Below are 18,015 nucleotides of genomic sequence, written 5' to 3'. Positions count from 1 at the left end.
TAGATATTGATGAGTGTAAAGATGGGACCCATCAGTGCAGATATAACCAGATATGTGAGAATACAAGAGGCAGCTATCGCTGTGTCTGTCCAAGAGGTTACCGGTCTCAAGGAGTGGGAAGACCCTGTATGGGTAAGTTACCCGGAACTCTTATTGAGTAATGAAGTTACTGAGCCTCACCAACTTGAGTAGGACCTCTCTCTATCCTCAAATGCTTTCTTGCCTCAATTAGAAGATTTGCAACTTGGCTTAAGTAATTCATAGCACAGTTGACCCTTGGACAACATCAGTTTGAACTGCATGGGTAACGTATCTGAAAATTTTTCAATCAGTGTACGGTCAGCCCTGACTTTTGCATCTGGGTATTTAGCCAACTGCAGATTGAAGACAGTATTTTCATTCTGCAGCTAGTAACTCCTGTTGTGCAGGACTATACACACTTTTCTGTGCCATTCTATATAAGGGGTTTGAGTATCTATGGATTTTGGTATCCACAGGGTCTTAAAACCAATCTCCCTGCAGATACTGAGGGATGACTGAGTTTTGGAGGAGTCAAAAGTTATACACAGGTGTTTGACTGCATGGGGGTTGGCATTCCTAACCACCACATTGTTCAAGGGTCAACTGTACTTCTTAGGCACTTGATATTGAGTTCAATTTACACTGACTTCAAGTGATAATAATAACCACTACAGAGAGCTTACTGTACACTACACATTTCAAAATAAAGTTCTGATATAATTACCATGACAACTTAATCGTGAAGATTATCTCATTGATTTATCTCTCTATGTACATGACATAAATGTTTTCATAGATATATTTCATTTGAATGTGAAGTATACATGTAATATCAAGGTTTAAATCTGAGGGATTAAAATGTGAATACACAATTTAAGCACATGGATCATTATTATTTTATTTGCCATGTATTTAGTGCTTACTGTGTGGCATTCCCTACATTAAGAATATCTCATTTAATTTTCCCAATTGCCTATTTGTTTCCATCTTAGTTATAATTGAATATAAAGTAAGGCAATAATACAAAATATCTGTGAAAAGATAATCATATGCTTTTTATTAAATTAATGCATTTAGAATAAAGAAAGCAACCTATCAAATTCTCCTTAACCTCAGAATATTTAAGAGCGGCAAAAAACATGTGGACTTTTAAATACTGGCTCCTGGTTTGCATGCTATGCTTTTAAAATTGGTTACCTTGGTTGACTACTTAACAATTATTTATAGCAAATTCTTCCATAAAGATTGAGTTCTGTCTTTATGCCATATGTAACATAGTACTTTGCACATAGCAAATGCTCAAAGTAATACATTTACTCGAATAAATAAATACTAATACTTGTTAATAACAGAAATACACACTATTTCTGTATTCTCTTTAGATATTGTAACTTATACATAATTTAACAACTTGATCAGTCATAACAGTGACCTAGCAGAATGAAATGTGTTTACATGTTCACTAATTTGATCAGAAGTTGAATATCAGGCATTTGTCAATAAGACAATGAAGAAAGTAAGGCCATTGCCTTAAAGAGATTAAAAATGTTAATTTAAATTTTTGCCTACTAAAATCATTTTTAAAGCAAAATTTACTACTTATTTTACTTAATTTATGTTTTTCTTCATGTGGGAATGAATTTAAGAATTTGGTTTTGATCTCTGGTTTTTATACTTATCCAATTGACTGAAAAAAATTACAAGTGATACTCTGTGTTGACCTAGAAATCAGAAGAAAAGAAATATTTTTTAATTTTATAGACTTTATAGGTTTATATCTTATTAAGAAATTATTCTATCTTCATGTCCTTTTTCATTTTCTTGTAAAAAGTATAATTGGTTTGGATTAATAATTATTGATTCAAAAGAAAATAAAAATGTTTGTAGTTGTACCAACATTCTTGCATCTGAGACTTATGAATGCATGAAAAATTAGAGGCACTAGTGGTCAATACTATAATTAAATGCAAATTAGTAATGTGACTGTTTCACCAACAGAATTAAGATCTATATTACTTCTGAACTCTAGTTTTTCCAGATTCTAGACCACATTTTTCCATATGTCCCTTTATGTTTCTACTGTACATATGAAGCAGTCTTTAGAGATAGTCATAAAATCTTCTCGTATATTCATAACTGAATGGTTCAAGCTTTCTCAAAAGTCCACAACCATTGCAAGATGACTGTATTCCTGACTTTGGAGGGTAACATAATGTCTTCAGTTCATTTTACAGACTGATTCTTTATTCCTGTGTTTTGTGTATGTATCTGTTGTGTTTTTTTTTTTCTTTCTCTTTTTTTTATGTATCATGGCACATGAGCAGACATTAATGAGTGTGAACAAATGCCTAAGCCTTGTGCATATCAGTGCTTCAACACCCCCGGCAGCTTCAAGTGTGTCTGTCCACCAGGACAACATTTATTAGGGGACGGGAAATCTTGCGCTGGATTGGAGAGGCTGCCCGCTTATGGCACTCAGTACAGTAGCTATAACCTTGCTCGGTTCTCCCCCGTGAGAAACAACTATCAACCTCAACAGCATTACAGACAGTACTCCCATCTCTACAGCTCCTACTCAGAGTATAGAAACAGCAGAACATCTCTCTCCAGGACTAGAAGGACTATTAGGAAAACTTGCCCTGAAGGCTCTGAGGCAAACCATGACACATGTGTAGGTAAATGTCAGCCCTCTTGCATGTCCTTTCTATGGGCTCTCTGATGAGCCAGTCTAAGCATATGTGCATACAAGCACCCGTGTTCGTGTGGATGCAGGGAGCTACATCCGATCTTAAATCTTGGGAGGACTCAAAGTTTTAAGCCATTTACTCTAGCACCGAAAACTATTACAAGATTTTATTCAAGTAAATGATGTATTTACATGTGTGCAATCTAATAATTTACTGTTTTATATTGACAGTTCTTTGGTCACCTGCAGGTGTTGCTAACATTAATGCTGTATAGAAATCAATTTCAGTGGCATCCAAAATAATGGTTTTTAAAAAAAGAGAATATATTATACATACTGTCCCATAGTATAGTACCATAATTATGGCTGCAGCTAATTGATGTCAAAGCAGTGGTTAAAAGTGAAATTTTCAGTGACTCATTGGGACTGTTTATTCTGTATGACAACCCGCCCCGTGTGGACGGTTGTCCCACACTCAACATAGAATTTTCCAGTTTGATTATTTTTGTATATAAGTCACGGAAGAGGTCGTGTGAGCCAGGACCAAATTAAATTGGTTCCATCACCCTGAAGTATGTGCTTTCAATGTCTTTATCTAAACTCACAAGTCTGAATTTTAATTTGTTTGCAAAAGGGAAGCATAATTTCCATCTCAAAAATTGAAACCTTGTTTTCTGTGAAGTTGCAAGTATTACCATCTGTCCTTCGTTTGAATCAATTTTCTGTGAGTGTTTGCAGTTTGCATGCACCAAGAGGAGTTAGCAAACAGGACTTAGCCCCAGTCTTTGTTCAAGAAAGCAGAGAGGGAAAACAGAGGCAAGGAGGGAGGGAAGAAATTCTGTTGAAGAGCCTCTGTTTAAATAGAACAGACCTCTATGCCAATTGTATGTTCTTGTATTTTTTCTTAAATGTTCTACACTTTGCTTATTCTCTCCTAAATATGCTTTCTGTTAAATGTTTCTTTTAAACATTTTTAAATTTTCTTGTCCTGCTGACTTCTGGTTTTGTCTTTTTTCTCTTATTTCTTACCTGTATTCAGATAGACCCTCAAACTTCTGGGTATTTAAACTTTAACCTTTTTTCTTTAGGTCCGTATTTCCCCAAGAATCCTCTGTCTAGATGTACTAATGTACCTGAAGCTTAATAGAATATGGAATCTTTTTCCTGTGATCAGCTTCCTAGATCTTTAGACAGGACTAGTTTCTTTTACTCCTTAAACATCAAACGTTAATGCATTTATCAACAACTCTCTACATTTCGTCCTATACAGTGAAGCACTACTGAAACTGTGGGCTCCACTATCCTTACTACCCTGTTTCCCCGAAAATAAGACAATGTCTTATATTATTTTTTGCTCCCAAAGATGCGCTAGGTCTTATTTTCAGGGGATGTCTTGTTTTTCCATGAAGAAGAATACGGTACACATTTATTGTTAAATGAAAATAAAGGAAATTTATTACCTGTATACAGTACGGTAGTACGGTAGTTGTCAACACAAACCAGACAAACTGTGAATCCTACAGTATCAAGAATTTACTCATTTATTCAATGACAATCATGTCATCATCTTCTGAAACATCATCATAACAATCCAATTCCTGAATTTCCTGGTGAATTTCTTGTGACTCCATTTCTTTCAGAATCAGTGGACCAAATCTCTCATGTTTAGCATAGGGGGGAGGCCTTATTTTCAGGGGGATGCCTTATATTTCACTCAGAAGGAAACCTGTAAGTAGGTCTTATTTTCGGAGGATGTCTTATTTTCGGGGAAACACGGTAGTATATCAAACACCACTCCTGACTTGCTCCAAATTATTCTACTGGCAATTTTTCATGCCCGCAGTTTTGAATGCGCTCTTTGTTGGTTAAAACTTTTCATTATTCTTTTATTGACAGAATTAGCATCTGACATGTTGTCTTTCACATTTTCTTCCACATAGTCTCACTGAAGAGTTTTCATATCATATTATATCATCCCATACTTCGCCTTCATTTGAGACAAGTTTTTCTCTTCTACTTTTGTTCTTCTGCCCCAAACTCTTTGTTTATGCTTTGGTAAATGAATTAAACTATACTCTATACACATACCATCACCATCTAGCTAACTTCTCAATCATCTGAAATCCCAAGTCATTTTAAGAAAGTATTCCTTATTAATAACCCAATTCTCTTTCTCGACCAGTCTATGCCCTCTAGTTTCATCATGGTAGAGTCTTATATATGTTTTCTGTGTCTTGGTGTTTATTGTAATATTATGTAAACTAATATTATGTTTACATAATTCATATCTCCCAAGCCATCTACTGTTTGAAGCAGCTACTGTTTCATATTGAGAACTGATCTTGGAGAATCTAAAGTAAACTTTCTATAACTAGTCAGTTCTTCGATATTTAAGTTTTATTTAAGGGCAATTAATAGATGTGGACATTTAGAAATAGTTCTTAAAATATGGTGAGTATTTTATAGTGTTGTGTTAATAAAGAAATTTACACCAAGATTGCAGACAGCTTTGGAATTATGAGATGGGCAATTTGTAGTAAAACACCAAATGCCTTTAATTAACCATCTGGGATAGATAACTTACAAAAGATTCAAATTAACATATGGAATCATTAGACTTGGGCTAAAATTTAACTTTTCGAGGAATTGATTCCAAAGCTTCACAGAAAAAGGAAGATTGCAGAGCTTCTGGATATACAGAAATCACTAGAATTCTTACTCTGGGACCTATGATATTGACTATGTGGAAATCACCATCACTTTCATTTCTATCATTATTTTAGGTGGAAGCAGATTATAAAAGGAAAAAGGAAAAGTAAATCACACAAGTTCTGAAACAAATGCTTTGGTTAACTAAAATAGAACAAAAACATTGGCCCATATTTGATGATTGTTTATCATTAGCAGACCTTGAATCATTGCAGTTATATTCTGAGCTATGCACAAAATGCTAATTTTGCTCTGAGACATTTCAAAGTTTCTATCTGCCTTCTCTTTTCTTCCATCTGACATCACCCCTACTCCCATTTCACGTCACATTCTCCTCTTCATTCTTACACTGTTTGGTGTGTCAGCAAATTTTAAAATAATCAAAGCAAAACATATAGTAATTGGGACAAGAAATCTGAGGCCTCCCTACTCACATCTCATCCTGAAAGCAAATATCAATTAATTTTCAATTGTTCCCTCTTTTTACTTTTTTTTTATTGCTATTTTCTTGGCTTTGTTTAATAATAGCAGACAGATATATTTTTATAGCTTAGGAAATTCTTTCACATATGTTACTATATATGAACCTTCCAAAAACCTATAAACTAGGGAGACTGTATTAGTGACAATTCTGCCTTTTGGCAGAAAAATCAACTGAGATCTTGAAAAGTTAAGTTCTCTGCACAAGATAACACAGCAATTATATATATGCAGGTTGTCCAAAAAAATGTATACACATTTTGAGTAATTATAAAGGCAGTGTTTATTAAAATACATTTCATTTTCAAAATAGAATCAGCTTTAAAGTGTGTGTATAGATGTGGATATGTGGTTGCCATTAGTACTTTACAAGTATATGAAGTTTGATGAATAGTCACAAAAACAAACATATCTCCACTTGATAACATCTGGGTGTGGGAAAGCTAAGCATGAATTTTGTGGGATGGTGCAGGGAGAAAAAGAGGGAGAGACAGCTAAAGTTTAAATAAAATAAAAACTAATATCCTCTTTTAGGAGATTCTTCTATTCTGTCAAGAGTTTGTTCTGTGGTGGTTTAGGATATTATACAAATCTGTTTTGTCTGTTACTCCAGCCTTACTTAACTTACTTAAATTGGCCGTTTGGGGTTTCAGCTTATATGTGTTTATACACAGATGTTCATATTTTATAAAATAGTGCAGTTTATATGGGACTCCATTGAAAACAGACCCTGATAGAAAACAGCTCCGAGCATTTTAAACACATGAGTATGAAATCACCAAGAAGTTTTTACAATTTCTATCCACAACTTGTTTATTGCTGGTTCTGTCACAGTCCGCCTTTGTTTTGTGTGGTTATCCACTCCACTCTCTTTCTCCCCAGATGTTGATGAGTGTGCACACAGAGACACCTGCCAGCATAAGTGTAAAAATACCTTTGGAAGCTACCAGTGTCTCTGCCCACCTGGCTATCAACTCATGCTCAACGGAAAGACGTGTCAAGGTGAGACAATGTTGGGATGTTGTTTGCTGCAACTTCACTTAAAACCAACACAGGAGACTGTGAGAAAGTAAATGTTTTCTTTCTTGAAAAATTATGCTCCCAGTTGCTTCCCGCTCTTTCTCATTCCTGTTGACGTATCTTTAAACCTTGCTTTTGCATTAAAAGGTGCAATGAGAAAGCAAGTGGCCAAAGGAAGTAGCTGAGAAACATTTTTGGTGTTATCTCACTTGAAGGTCCAAGAATGCCTAAACTAGTTTATCTCATATATTTTTAAGACTTAATGGAGCTAGACCTTTTCAAACCTTTTTTCACAGTTCAGCTATGATGGAAGGGGAAGTGGGAAGAGTGCTCTGTAGATTTACTTCAGTGTTAAGCATTATTTTGTACTTTGGCTTGGAGATCAGTGGGTAGATTGATTTTAAAAATCCATTCATTATTTGAGACTACAGATGTTTTAGCATTGCAGGATACAAAAAGTTCAAACAAATGAATAATATGTAATTTCTGCCCAGCCAACGTGGCTCAGTAGTTGAGCATCCGACCTATGAACCAGGAAGGAGGTTATGGTTCAATTCCCGGTCAGGGCATATGTTCCGGTTGCAGGCTCACTCTATCCCCAGGTGGGAGCATGCAAGAGGCTGCCAATCAATGATTCTCTCTCATCATTGATTTCTATCTCTCTCCCTTTCCCTTCCTCTCTGAAATCAATAATAATAATAATAATAATAATATGCAGTTTCTTTCCTTCAAGATCTTAGATTCTAGTGGAAACAGCCAGGCACAAAAGAACATAACATAGTTATATGTGTTATAACATAGCTTTGGACAATGTATAGTAATGGAAGAAAGAAAAACAATATCAACCTTCCCTGGCCAGTGTGGCTCAGTGGTTGAGTCTCAACCTATGAACCAGGAGGTCACAGTTAGATTCCTGGTCAGGGCACATGCCCAGGTTCAATCCCAAGGTAGAGGCATGCAGGAAGCTGCCAATCAATGATTCTCCCTCTCCCTTCCTCTCTGAAATCAATAAAAATATTTTTTTTAAAGAAAAAGAAAAAATATCAATCTCAATAGTACCCTTTTTACTAAAAAATATGAAAGGGGCATTGTACTTTGCTAAGGGTATGAGATTGCATATATATATTAAAGAGAAATTAGAACTTGTATAAATCTTGAAAATCCAAGAAACTTGCTCAATTTTGTGGGCAAGACCTTAATTTTATTAATTACGAATTCATTAACATCCAAATTTTATTCATTTCTGTCATGTGCAAAGTGTATCCTTTCTAAAGTACAGCAAATAAAATCAGCAAAAGAGTGCTTAATCAGTAGCAATCAAATTTGGATTGAATTTTCCCTCTGTGAGATTCACAAAAGACTTGCTAGGATGTAGCTCGTGGAAAATGTGTCTCAGAATAAAAAAAAATGACTTTACCTGGGTTACCATGATCGTCCCCATCTCTCCCCCACCCATTCATTCATTCATTCATTTGCACTCTGAGGGCCCCATTGGATCATGGGGGCTGGAGGCGGAAAGTGAACACAACCTTTTGTCACCAAATATTTATTAAGAACTTACCCTGTTAGGAACATTTTACTGAGATTTGAAGAACTGGAAGATCAAACAGTATTTTGCCTTATAGTCTTATGTTTTTCCAGAACAACTGGTATCCTGTTTTTTAACAGCAGTGTAGATAATCTTTTATACTCATTCTAAAGATAATAAAAACTGACAGATTATCGGAGCGTCAGTGTCCTGGACCAGTCAAGAGCAAGAGTAGGACTTGATCACAGATCTCATAATGTCTAGAATAGTCCTCTGTCTCCCTTATGATTCAGTGAACACCAGGGTTATTGTACTATGGCAGCTGGGTGAGGTGAGAGCATTTGCATTGTCCCTGTTTTATAACTTGTCTCCAGATCTTCAACCTGAGAGTCCTTCTGAAGAGGTGGCAATGCCCACCTCTAACTCCACACTCCCTAGAGGTACACCAGGCACTGCAGAAGGAAGCAGGGTCAACACTGAAGCATTTTGAATAACCAGCTGGTCTGCAAAGCCCCTCAGCCAGGTTTTTAAGGGTTACACAATGTCATATTCTCACGTTCTTCTTTTCTTAATTATTCCAATTTTTTTTACTGTCTTTGTTATCCATTTGGTGTAAAACATTTTTCAGCTTTCAGCTGAGCCTCAGAGTGGAAATAACATGAATAAATCAGAAACAGGTGCTATTTGAAATGTTTGCAATTTAAATGGGTTGTATATTGTAGTTTTAAAAAAGACACAAAAGAAAACAGTTATGCCCTTTACAGAAGTCTATATTCAAAAGACTAACTCGGAGGCTTTTTGTAGCTTTAGAAAGTGCTTAAAACATTTACAAGGAACAAAAGACTACTTCTCATTCTCATGTGCATTTTGAAGCTTTATGCACTAGTGTTAGAAAAATCAGTGCTGCTGAAACCGGTTTGGCTCAGTGGATAGAGTGTCGGCCTGCGGACTAAAAGGTCCCGGGTTCGATTCCGGTCAAGGGCATGTATCTTGGTTGCAGGCACATCCCCAGTAGGAGGTGGGCAAGAGGCAGCTGATCGATGATTCTCTCTCATGGATGTTTCTAACTCTCTATCCCTCTCTCTTTCTTTGTAAAAAAAAATCAATAAAATATATTTTTTAAAAGAAAAAAAAAAGAAATATCAGTGATAAAAGGGAAACTAGAGTGAATTTGACATTGAACAAGGATAGAAACTCTAGTGAAAAGTAGAAGTCACAAGGCTGCAAAATGAAAACAAAACACACACCCAATTATGATTTGCCCAAGAAGACAAGGAGAGAAACAAAAGAATTCTTGTCCAATTGGTGTGGCTCAGTGGTTGAGGTTTGACCTATGAATCCAGGAGGTTGTGGTTCCATTCTGTTAGGGCACATGTCTGGGTTGTAGGCTCATTCCCCAGTGTGGGACATGCAGGAGGCAGCCCATCAATGATTCTCTCTCATCATTGATGTTTCTATCTTTCCCTCTTCCTTCCTCTCTAAAATCAACAGAAATATTTTTTATTCTTTATGCAAATTTTAATCACCACTAATCTAATTCTAAAAATTTAAAAACACTGTATCGGTATTGCATTTGAAATGAGCATTCTAAGCTATCCAGGTTTACAAAGTCACCCATGCTATTTATCAAGAATCAGAATTCTGTAAAATAAGTGTTTCAAGTATGTTTATTCTAAATTATATATAATCTATCCAGAAGCACTTGGTTAAATGCATTCATATGTTCTACAGCTATTTATAGAAAAAAAATTCTTACCTCATCTTGGTATCTTTTTCTTGTAGCAATAATGTTTAAAAACTAGCATCACCACAATGTCAAATAACAGAAGGTAGCGATTTCTCCATATTTCTTGGCTGTTTTGTAAAAGTCAGTGAGTAGAAAGATGAGCAGAGAGAGTACAGTGGATGTCTGTATGGTGCCTAATCCTGAAGAAAGAAGAATAGACAGAAGATGAAGACAGTCCCCTGCCCAGAGCTCCAATGCTTATGAAGGCTTTGCTATGAGTAGAGTTACATTATTAGGAAGCTAAGGACACACACTTTGTCTATCAGGTCCTGACTTTCCTTTATAGATTCGCATTTAGCTAATGAAAATATGTGATAAGGTAGCTGGTCTTATGCACACAGACTCGTGTCCAAGTTTGGGTCTCCAGGACTCCATGTTTCTGCATGAGTTCACTGTAAAAATTACAGCTCAACTAAGATATGGAGAACGGGTGTAAAGGGAATGTGTTTTAAGACAGCAAAGAAGGAAAGGCTAGTTGACTTTCACTCGCATTCCCCTAGAGGGCTTTTCACTCCATTTGAAGGCCATCTTGTTTTGTCAAGGAGATAGAACCATAATTAGAAATTGGTTCACAAAGGCAAAAGGTGAGGTCTGACGGAAATAAAAACTTGTTTCACAAGAGTGTTCCAATCCTGTGGGAAAACTAGTCCTAAGAGAAACCTAGTAATAGGAAGCACAATCAGAACTTAAAAAACAAAATACTGGGGGAAGGCTCATTCGAGGTTCACAATGTCCTTTAAATTTTTAGCGGTTTTTTTGTTTGTTTGTTTGTTTGGTGTGTGTGTGTGTGTGTGTGTGTGTGTGTGTGTGTACTAAAGTATTATTTGCTTTATAAAACTCAAATGCACTCTATATTCCAAATATAAAAGAACACCAGAGAGATCTTGATAGCTTCCCCTCTACTACTTTCACAGTGCTTTTTTTTTTTTTTTCTATGTCCTTTCACATACATTAAAAAAAAAACAACACACAAAAACTTATCCTCAGAGCAATCTGGGAACAGTACACCAGGTATCGGGATCCCCACTTTGTGACTGAGGAAGCTTAGGTACAGCAACCAAATTCATTCATGGGGAGGAGAAGACTAACCCTCGATATGCCAGTCAGATGTCCACCTGCCGCTCTGCTGGCCTGTTCTGACCGTGTTACTGACTCTGCTTGTTCCTTGTCCTGTTGCTAGATATTGATGAGTGTCTGGAGCAGAATGTGCGCTGCGGGCAGAATCGCATGTGCTTCAACATGAGAGGAAGCTACCAGTGCATCGACACACCTTGTCCACCCGACTACCAACGGGACCCTGACACAGGGTAAGTCTCGCCTTCTCTTCCCAGACATGCTCTTAAACATCCTTCTCCCTCTCCCTCCTTCACCACCAACTCTGTCTCTAGCCGTGTTTACCACTAACTTACAGGAAGTCATAATCCAAAGGGATTTGGGGTAACAGTGTGTTCCTTCTTCAATGAATGGGCAAGAAGTGAACTCATCCTGCGGTCCCCACGGCGACCTAATCTATCCCGCAGGGCCACCAGGTTTCCTGGAGCCGTCTCCCCAGCATGGAATCCGCCATGCAACATCTAGAATTACGCCTCAGCCGTGAGCGTTTTATGGGGTGTCTGCCTTTCCGTGAAATTTCCTAGTGTCCGTTTGTGTTACCTCAGAGCTTGGAGGTCTCTGAGCACTGAGAGCATTCCAAGAAGGACCTTGGCTCTCACTGTGATGACTCACGGCGACTTAATGAGAGAATGGAGATGAGCAAGTGTGAGTCAGTAGTCTGCCCGTTCATACATTTCCTGCTGTCTGAAACACTGTCTTCTCTGGGTTCCGAATAAACTACTCTTCCATCGACTCCCTCTCCTTACAGAAATGTTCTTCTCTGTTCAGGTACCAAGTTAATGGGGTGCTTGAAATCAGAGATAATGCTCCTCATGAATAGGACCTGCTAGTAAGAAGGTAGATCTGAAACCAGATGCTGGCCGGAGCTCAAACTCTGCTTTTCCGATCAGCAGTGGCTCCCAGCTTCCTGTAACAAGGTCAAGTGTGGCTTGCCCAGGATCCACCAAAATGCTTTTCCTAACTGGTCTAAGGGGAATAAGAAAGGGAGGGATTAAAAACCTAGACTTATGAAATATCTACAAATACTAAGACTGAGGAATCTACTAGTATACATATCTTCAGAAAATGACCTTTTGTGCTTTTTTTTTTTTTTTAAGTTCACCCTTTATTACCAGTGATTTCTGGCAGACAATTCAAAAGTCATGATGACTCCAAAGCAGCGAAGGTGGGCTCGTGACAAAGAAAGTTCAGTGTTTCTCATCTAAAGTAATGTGGCTGACAAATACAAAAGGGAGGGTTTCCTTCCCCCCTCCCCCCAACCAGGAATCCTACTTAACCTTTCATTATTTTCAAAAAATAAACCAAATATTATCAATATCTGCTTCAGCTGTCCAACAGTGTTGGGGTAGATGTTAACATTTTAAAAGCCTGCATTCCCTTCTTTAAGAAGTTTCCAGTAAACGTACCGATGCTTCCATTTCCAAAACTGGCTTTTGAACGTTTCTCTTGTGGTACTCATCCTTACTTCCGTGGTTCAAAAGCTTCTGACTCTCATGAAGCTGAGAGATCACTCTTTGACTCTAGACCAGCACGCTGTCATAGCCCTCTGGCATCTGGTTTGAGTTAGCGACCCTGCACGTGGGGGGAGCCTTTCTGCTCTTGCAGGCAGGCTGCCTCCTGCCTTCAGTGCCTGAGCGTTGTCATGGATCAGCATCACCTGCATCATGTCTCCTCCCGCCTCCACGCCAGGAAACTATATATGCGCCTCATGTGTTTGTTGTCCTCAGGTTCTGCCTCAAGAACTGTCCACCCAATGATCTGGAATGCGCCTCGAGCCCATATGCCTTGGAATACAAACTTGTCTCCCTCCCATTTGGAATAGCCGCCCATCAGGATTTAATCCGGCTGGTTGCATACACGCAGGATGGAGTGATGCATCCCAGGACGACGTTTCTCATGGTAGACGAGGAACAGACTGTTCCTTTTGCCTTGAGGGTGGAGAACTTGAAAGGGGTCGTGTACACCACACGACCGCTCCGAGAAGCAGAGACCTACCGCATGAGGGTGCGAGCCTTATCCTACAGTGCCAACGGGACCATTGAGTACCAGACCACATTCATAGTGTACATAGCCGTGTCTGCCTATCCGTACTGAGAAGCTCGCCAAAGCAAACCCACATATTTAAACTGCATTAATCACGGGAATCAAGTTCGCTTCCAGGTTACCATCTCCTACACGGTCGCAACCTTGGCAACTTGAAAATGGTGCTATGCTCTGTTTTGGGTGCGTTCCTTGGTACTGCTGAGGTATTTTCAGGATCCCACCATGGCCACATCTTTTCCTTATGGTCTAGAAAAGCCCCGCATCCTCTTCTTTATTTATTACACTGGAACAGTTACTTTCCAAAGATGATCTCTGAACATGTAACGGGACACGTCGGTGATGTTCTATGGTGGCACAGTAGCTAAGATCGTTTCCCTTAAAAATATACCATAAACAAATTATGATGATAATTCAAAGCCAAGCAGATTTTTGTGCATTTGGCCATTTTACAGTAATTAAACTGGTTGCTATGTTTCCTGAGCAAAGCTTAAGTAACTTATGAAGTTGCTTTCTTAAAAAAAAAAAAAATAGTATTGATACTTTATTATATGACTTAGACACCTCTTTTCACGTTAAAGAAAAAAATACCACTTGTTTTAGAAATATAGTACAGCTTCTAGAAGGTTATGATGATCCCAAATGATGCTCACTTTGAACATCCAAAATAAGGATATTACTTTCAGTGAACCATTTATGATCCTAGAAAAAAAAATATTACTTTGTCCTCAGATAATTGTTGATGGCATGGATCTTTGTTCATATATTTTGATATAATCTGCCATTAGCTCCTTCATTTTCACATTCCATAATTGTTTTTACCTTCCTATCAGTTTGAAACCATTTTTTTTTTAAATATCAATGGGACGGTTTTCTTTGTTTTTCTTGAAAATTTTCAAATGTTCAATTAGCATAAATGTTAAACGTCAATACACTGTACGTGGTGGTAACAGACTCTGGAAGCAATTGCCAAGATGTATTCTATTTTTATGAAGTGTACATATATTACCTTAGTGTGTATTTTCTATGGAATATCTTGATGAACTCTTTTATAAAATTATTTTATAAAAATATAATGTTACAAGAAAACCAGCTAAAATAAAATTTTCACATCCTTTGTCTTAACTTTTTTGAAAATAATCTGAAATTTGTTTCCTCACAGCTATCACAGGGAATGAAGTGTATAGCCACATCCACATATGTTTGTGAGTATGTGATGTGTCATGATTTAATCACCACAGCAGCTCTTGAGTAGGAAATGCTGTATTATTATTCACATTGTATAGGCCAAGATCCTGGGACTCATAAGTATGTAATTTCCTTAAGACAGCACAGCCAATTAAGTGGCAGAAATATCATACCTTCTACCTCTTATGACCACTGACGAACAGTTTTCTCACCTAAATAGTTTCTTTATATCTTACCTCAAATAAATCCATCACCTAACTATAAGAAGTAATAAACTAGTGAAGGCCTAATCATGGCCTGTGATGAAGGATTTTTACCTAGAATCACATTATTCAAAGAAACCTGGAAAAAAATCATCTAAGTCTACAGTCGGCAGGTGGTTGCCTAACTCAGCGTTTGCCAAAGAATATTCTGGAGAACATGAGTTCAGTAAAGATATTTTGAGTCAACGGGCTCCATGACCAAACAAGTCTGGAAACATTGTAGAATATGTCTTCCTATTAAATATTTACTGTGAACATCAACACTGAAGGATCGTACCATCTCAGTAGAAAATAGATTTCATTTGTTCAAGTCAAAATGTTCTCCAATATATCGTAACAACTCACCGAACACTTGGAGAAATGCTGGTTTAATACAGTCAAGACATCTGTGTGACTCCTGGGGCCTTGGAAAGGACACTCACAGCCTATTTGGTAACCAGTTCCAGGTGGTGCCTGACATTTCCCATTAGCACATGACCCTGATTATCGAGCTTTCTAAAATTAAACCACATTAATTGTTCTCATTTCCTTTGTCCAATGTTCTGCAAACATAGAGTGACCATCCATGTACTGAGCAGTCACTGGTAGGAATAGACTTCTGGTTACTACACTATTTGATTTGGATAGTCCTATGTGAAGCCAGAAGATGCAGCCAGAATCTTGAATATAACCTGGTACCTCTGACAAAACTGTCTTTAAATACCTCGTAACCATCGTAGTGGTTGAGCAGAGATAGGCAATGATATCAATTATCAAACCTGTCTGTTCCCTTTGGATGGCAGAACAGGGTGTTGAAGCATCAAGCAAAGCTGTAGGGAGCAAGACTATGTCTTGTGTGTTACAACTACAGTCCTCAGAGCCTAAAAATTCCAAGGATTACGGAGGGACAACTAGCAGCAAAGGAAATATTTCCAAAGGGCAGAAACCAAATTGGAAAATGAGAAATCTAGTCATCGGTAATATTAGACTCAAATATATACAATCCCTTACATGTCGGATGAAGTCTACCTACAGTACAGTATAAGTAATAAACCTAATGGTAATAGAAGAAGACCTATGCTCTGCACTGGTGGTCAGCAAACTTTTTCTGTAAAGGGAAAGATGGGCTTTATAGGCCACATGGTTTCTCTTGCTACTGCTCAACTCTGCTGTTTTAGCACAAAAGCAACTACAGACAATATGCACACATGTGTTTCCTGTGTTTTGTTGCTTTGGGTGGGTGGGGAATAAGAAAGGGACCAGGGAGGGTGGATCCTGGTAGAAAGTCATGTGAACAAGAAGATGGACTCCACTAGTTGCCTTTGGAAAAAAATTTCCCATGATTTTACCAACACACAAGCTCCCTACTCACAAATGACAAGGAAAAATTGGCAAAGAGGGCCTATTTTATCTTCCTCTCCTGGGAAGACTTGTTTTTCTCTTTAAGACTTGTATCCATTTTTGCTTGATTTCACAAAGTAATAATATGCCCATAGAGTGTGTGTGTGTGTTGTGTGCCTTTTAGGGGAAGGGTGTTATTTGACTCAAGAAGAGCCTTGTGTTCTAACCACCCTAATAATGTTTCTAATGATAATAATGCACTTTGACCCAGTGGGACAATTGCTTTCTTTCTTTCCAGGCATGCTTCGGGGGACAATGGGTCAAAGAGAAAGGCTTTAGCATGATTTTCTGATGCTAGGAGGCTGCCCTTGTGCACTAGGCCACTTGGTTCTCATTCTCCTGGGTTTCAGGCTCCCAACGTACCTGATTTTCAATCTTGGAATTCACGTAAGTTGATCTCATATTTCCAGTTTCCTCCACCTCCATGTCAGACAGCAGGATAGAGACCACTCATTGGACACAGGCCCTGGATCCTGAATAAAGCGTTTCCATGTGTGGAGGTGGTGCCTGACATGTCCCATTGGCCCTGGCTTATTCCACCTCTCTAGGGACACAAAAAAGAATGTATCAGTGTATCAACATATTGCCCAGGTATCTAAAACACATTTTCAAAATGTCAAATGATCCTTGATGACCAGTGTGCTGATTAACTGCAGCAGTCCAGGGGTCCTGGGAGGAGACAAGCTGAGGCCAAGTCTTCAATGTGTAATCACTGCTCCACTGAGTCAGAAAGCTCGGTGCCAAGCTGGAGCAGCGGTAGGACATATAACTAACTGGTCAGAATGATTGTATTATAGTTTCCCAATCATCGTCCTCTGCCAAGATTCTGTTTCCAATTCTCTATTCTCAGAGGAGCGGCCTGGGAATTTGGAAATTCTCACAGTGGTTTCAGGAGGAGCTCCTCCCTCCCATTCTACCACCTCAACCTTCATGCTGCCCATGATCTATCTCAGCTGCAGCTGCTTGTTCCCATCTTGGTTGGTCCTCCCATCCTTCACATCAGCCTGTACCCAGTGGCAGAGTTACCTTCTACTGGGATTGGTCTCTCTCTTTCTTGGAACCTTCAAGTCATACTTGCAAATGATGTAGAGATGAGATTAAGCTGCAACCAAGTCCCTCAACTAACTTCTGGCCACCCAGTAAGTTTTCACAGAGATATAAAAACTTAAGACAAAAACATAGGTTCCTCTTGAGCTAGGACACCTGCTTACACTATGAGTAGAGCCAAGGAACTCGCCAAAATCAGACTAAGGGATATTTTTTGGTTTCTTTTTCCTGGGACTTTCTAGGGAAGGTTGCTTCCCATTGTTGCACGGGAAATGGATGGGAGAAATCAAGAGATTTCAAATCTCAATGGAGAAAGCTCAAAGAAAGAAACACACCAAATAAGGAACCCAAGCTTTTAACCCTCCTGTTCATTCCATAAAATGTGCCATTCCTGAACACCATGGGGCAGTTCCAGAATTGTCACTGACAATGTATAATAGCAGCTGAGACATCAACAAAAGAATTTTCTTTACAATAAAGAACTTCCAAAATAACACATTAAAAAATTCTACATTAGCCGAAGCCGGTTTGGCTCAGTGGTAGAGCGTCGGTCTGCGGACTGAAAGGTCTCAGGTTCGATTCTGGTCAAGGGCATGTATGTTGGTTGCGGGCACATCCCCAGTGGGGGGTGTGCAAGAGGCAGCTGGTCGATGTTTCTCACTCATCGACGTTTCTAGCTCTCTATCTCTCTCCCTTCCTCTCTGTAAAAAATCAATAAAATATATTTTTTTAAAAAATTCTACATTAAACAACT

At 38.3% G+C, this 18,015-nt stretch overlaps 1 protein-coding gene across 2 annotated transcripts in view; it reads left to right on the top strand.

The window, feature by feature from the left end:
* HMCN1 (hemicentin 1) overlaps positions 1-14,495 on the top strand; it is a 349,616-nt gene extending 335,121 nt beyond the window's left edge. Inside the window, exons 103-107 of one of the 2 annotated variants that reach the window (XM_036442229.2) lie at positions 4-132; positions 2,346-2,696; positions 6,779-6,898; positions 11,411-11,537; positions 13,071-14,495. In XM_036442229.2, the coding sequence (XP_036298122.1) occupies positions 4-132; positions 2,346-2,696; positions 6,779-6,898; positions 11,411-11,537; positions 13,071-13,437 (1,094 nt within the window). In that variant the 3' untranslated portion in view covers positions 13,438-14,495. The remainder of the gene's footprint in view (positions 1-3; positions 133-2,345; positions 2,697-6,778; positions 6,899-11,410; positions 11,538-13,070) is intronic. The other variant, XM_045583144.1, reaches the window with a different exon arrangement.
* Positions 14,496-18,015: the final 3,520 nt, after the last annotated feature.

The sequence above is a fragment of the Pipistrellus kuhlii genome, unplaced genomic scaffold (genome assembly GCF_014108245.1).
Source record: "Pipistrellus kuhlii isolate mPipKuh1 unplaced genomic scaffold, mPipKuh1.p scaffold_m20_p_18, whole genome shotgun sequence".
Taxonomy (NCBI): domain Eukaryota; kingdom Metazoa; phylum Chordata; class Mammalia; order Chiroptera; family Vespertilionidae; genus Pipistrellus; species Pipistrellus kuhlii.
This window is presented reverse-complemented; position numbering and strand designations above follow the sequence as displayed.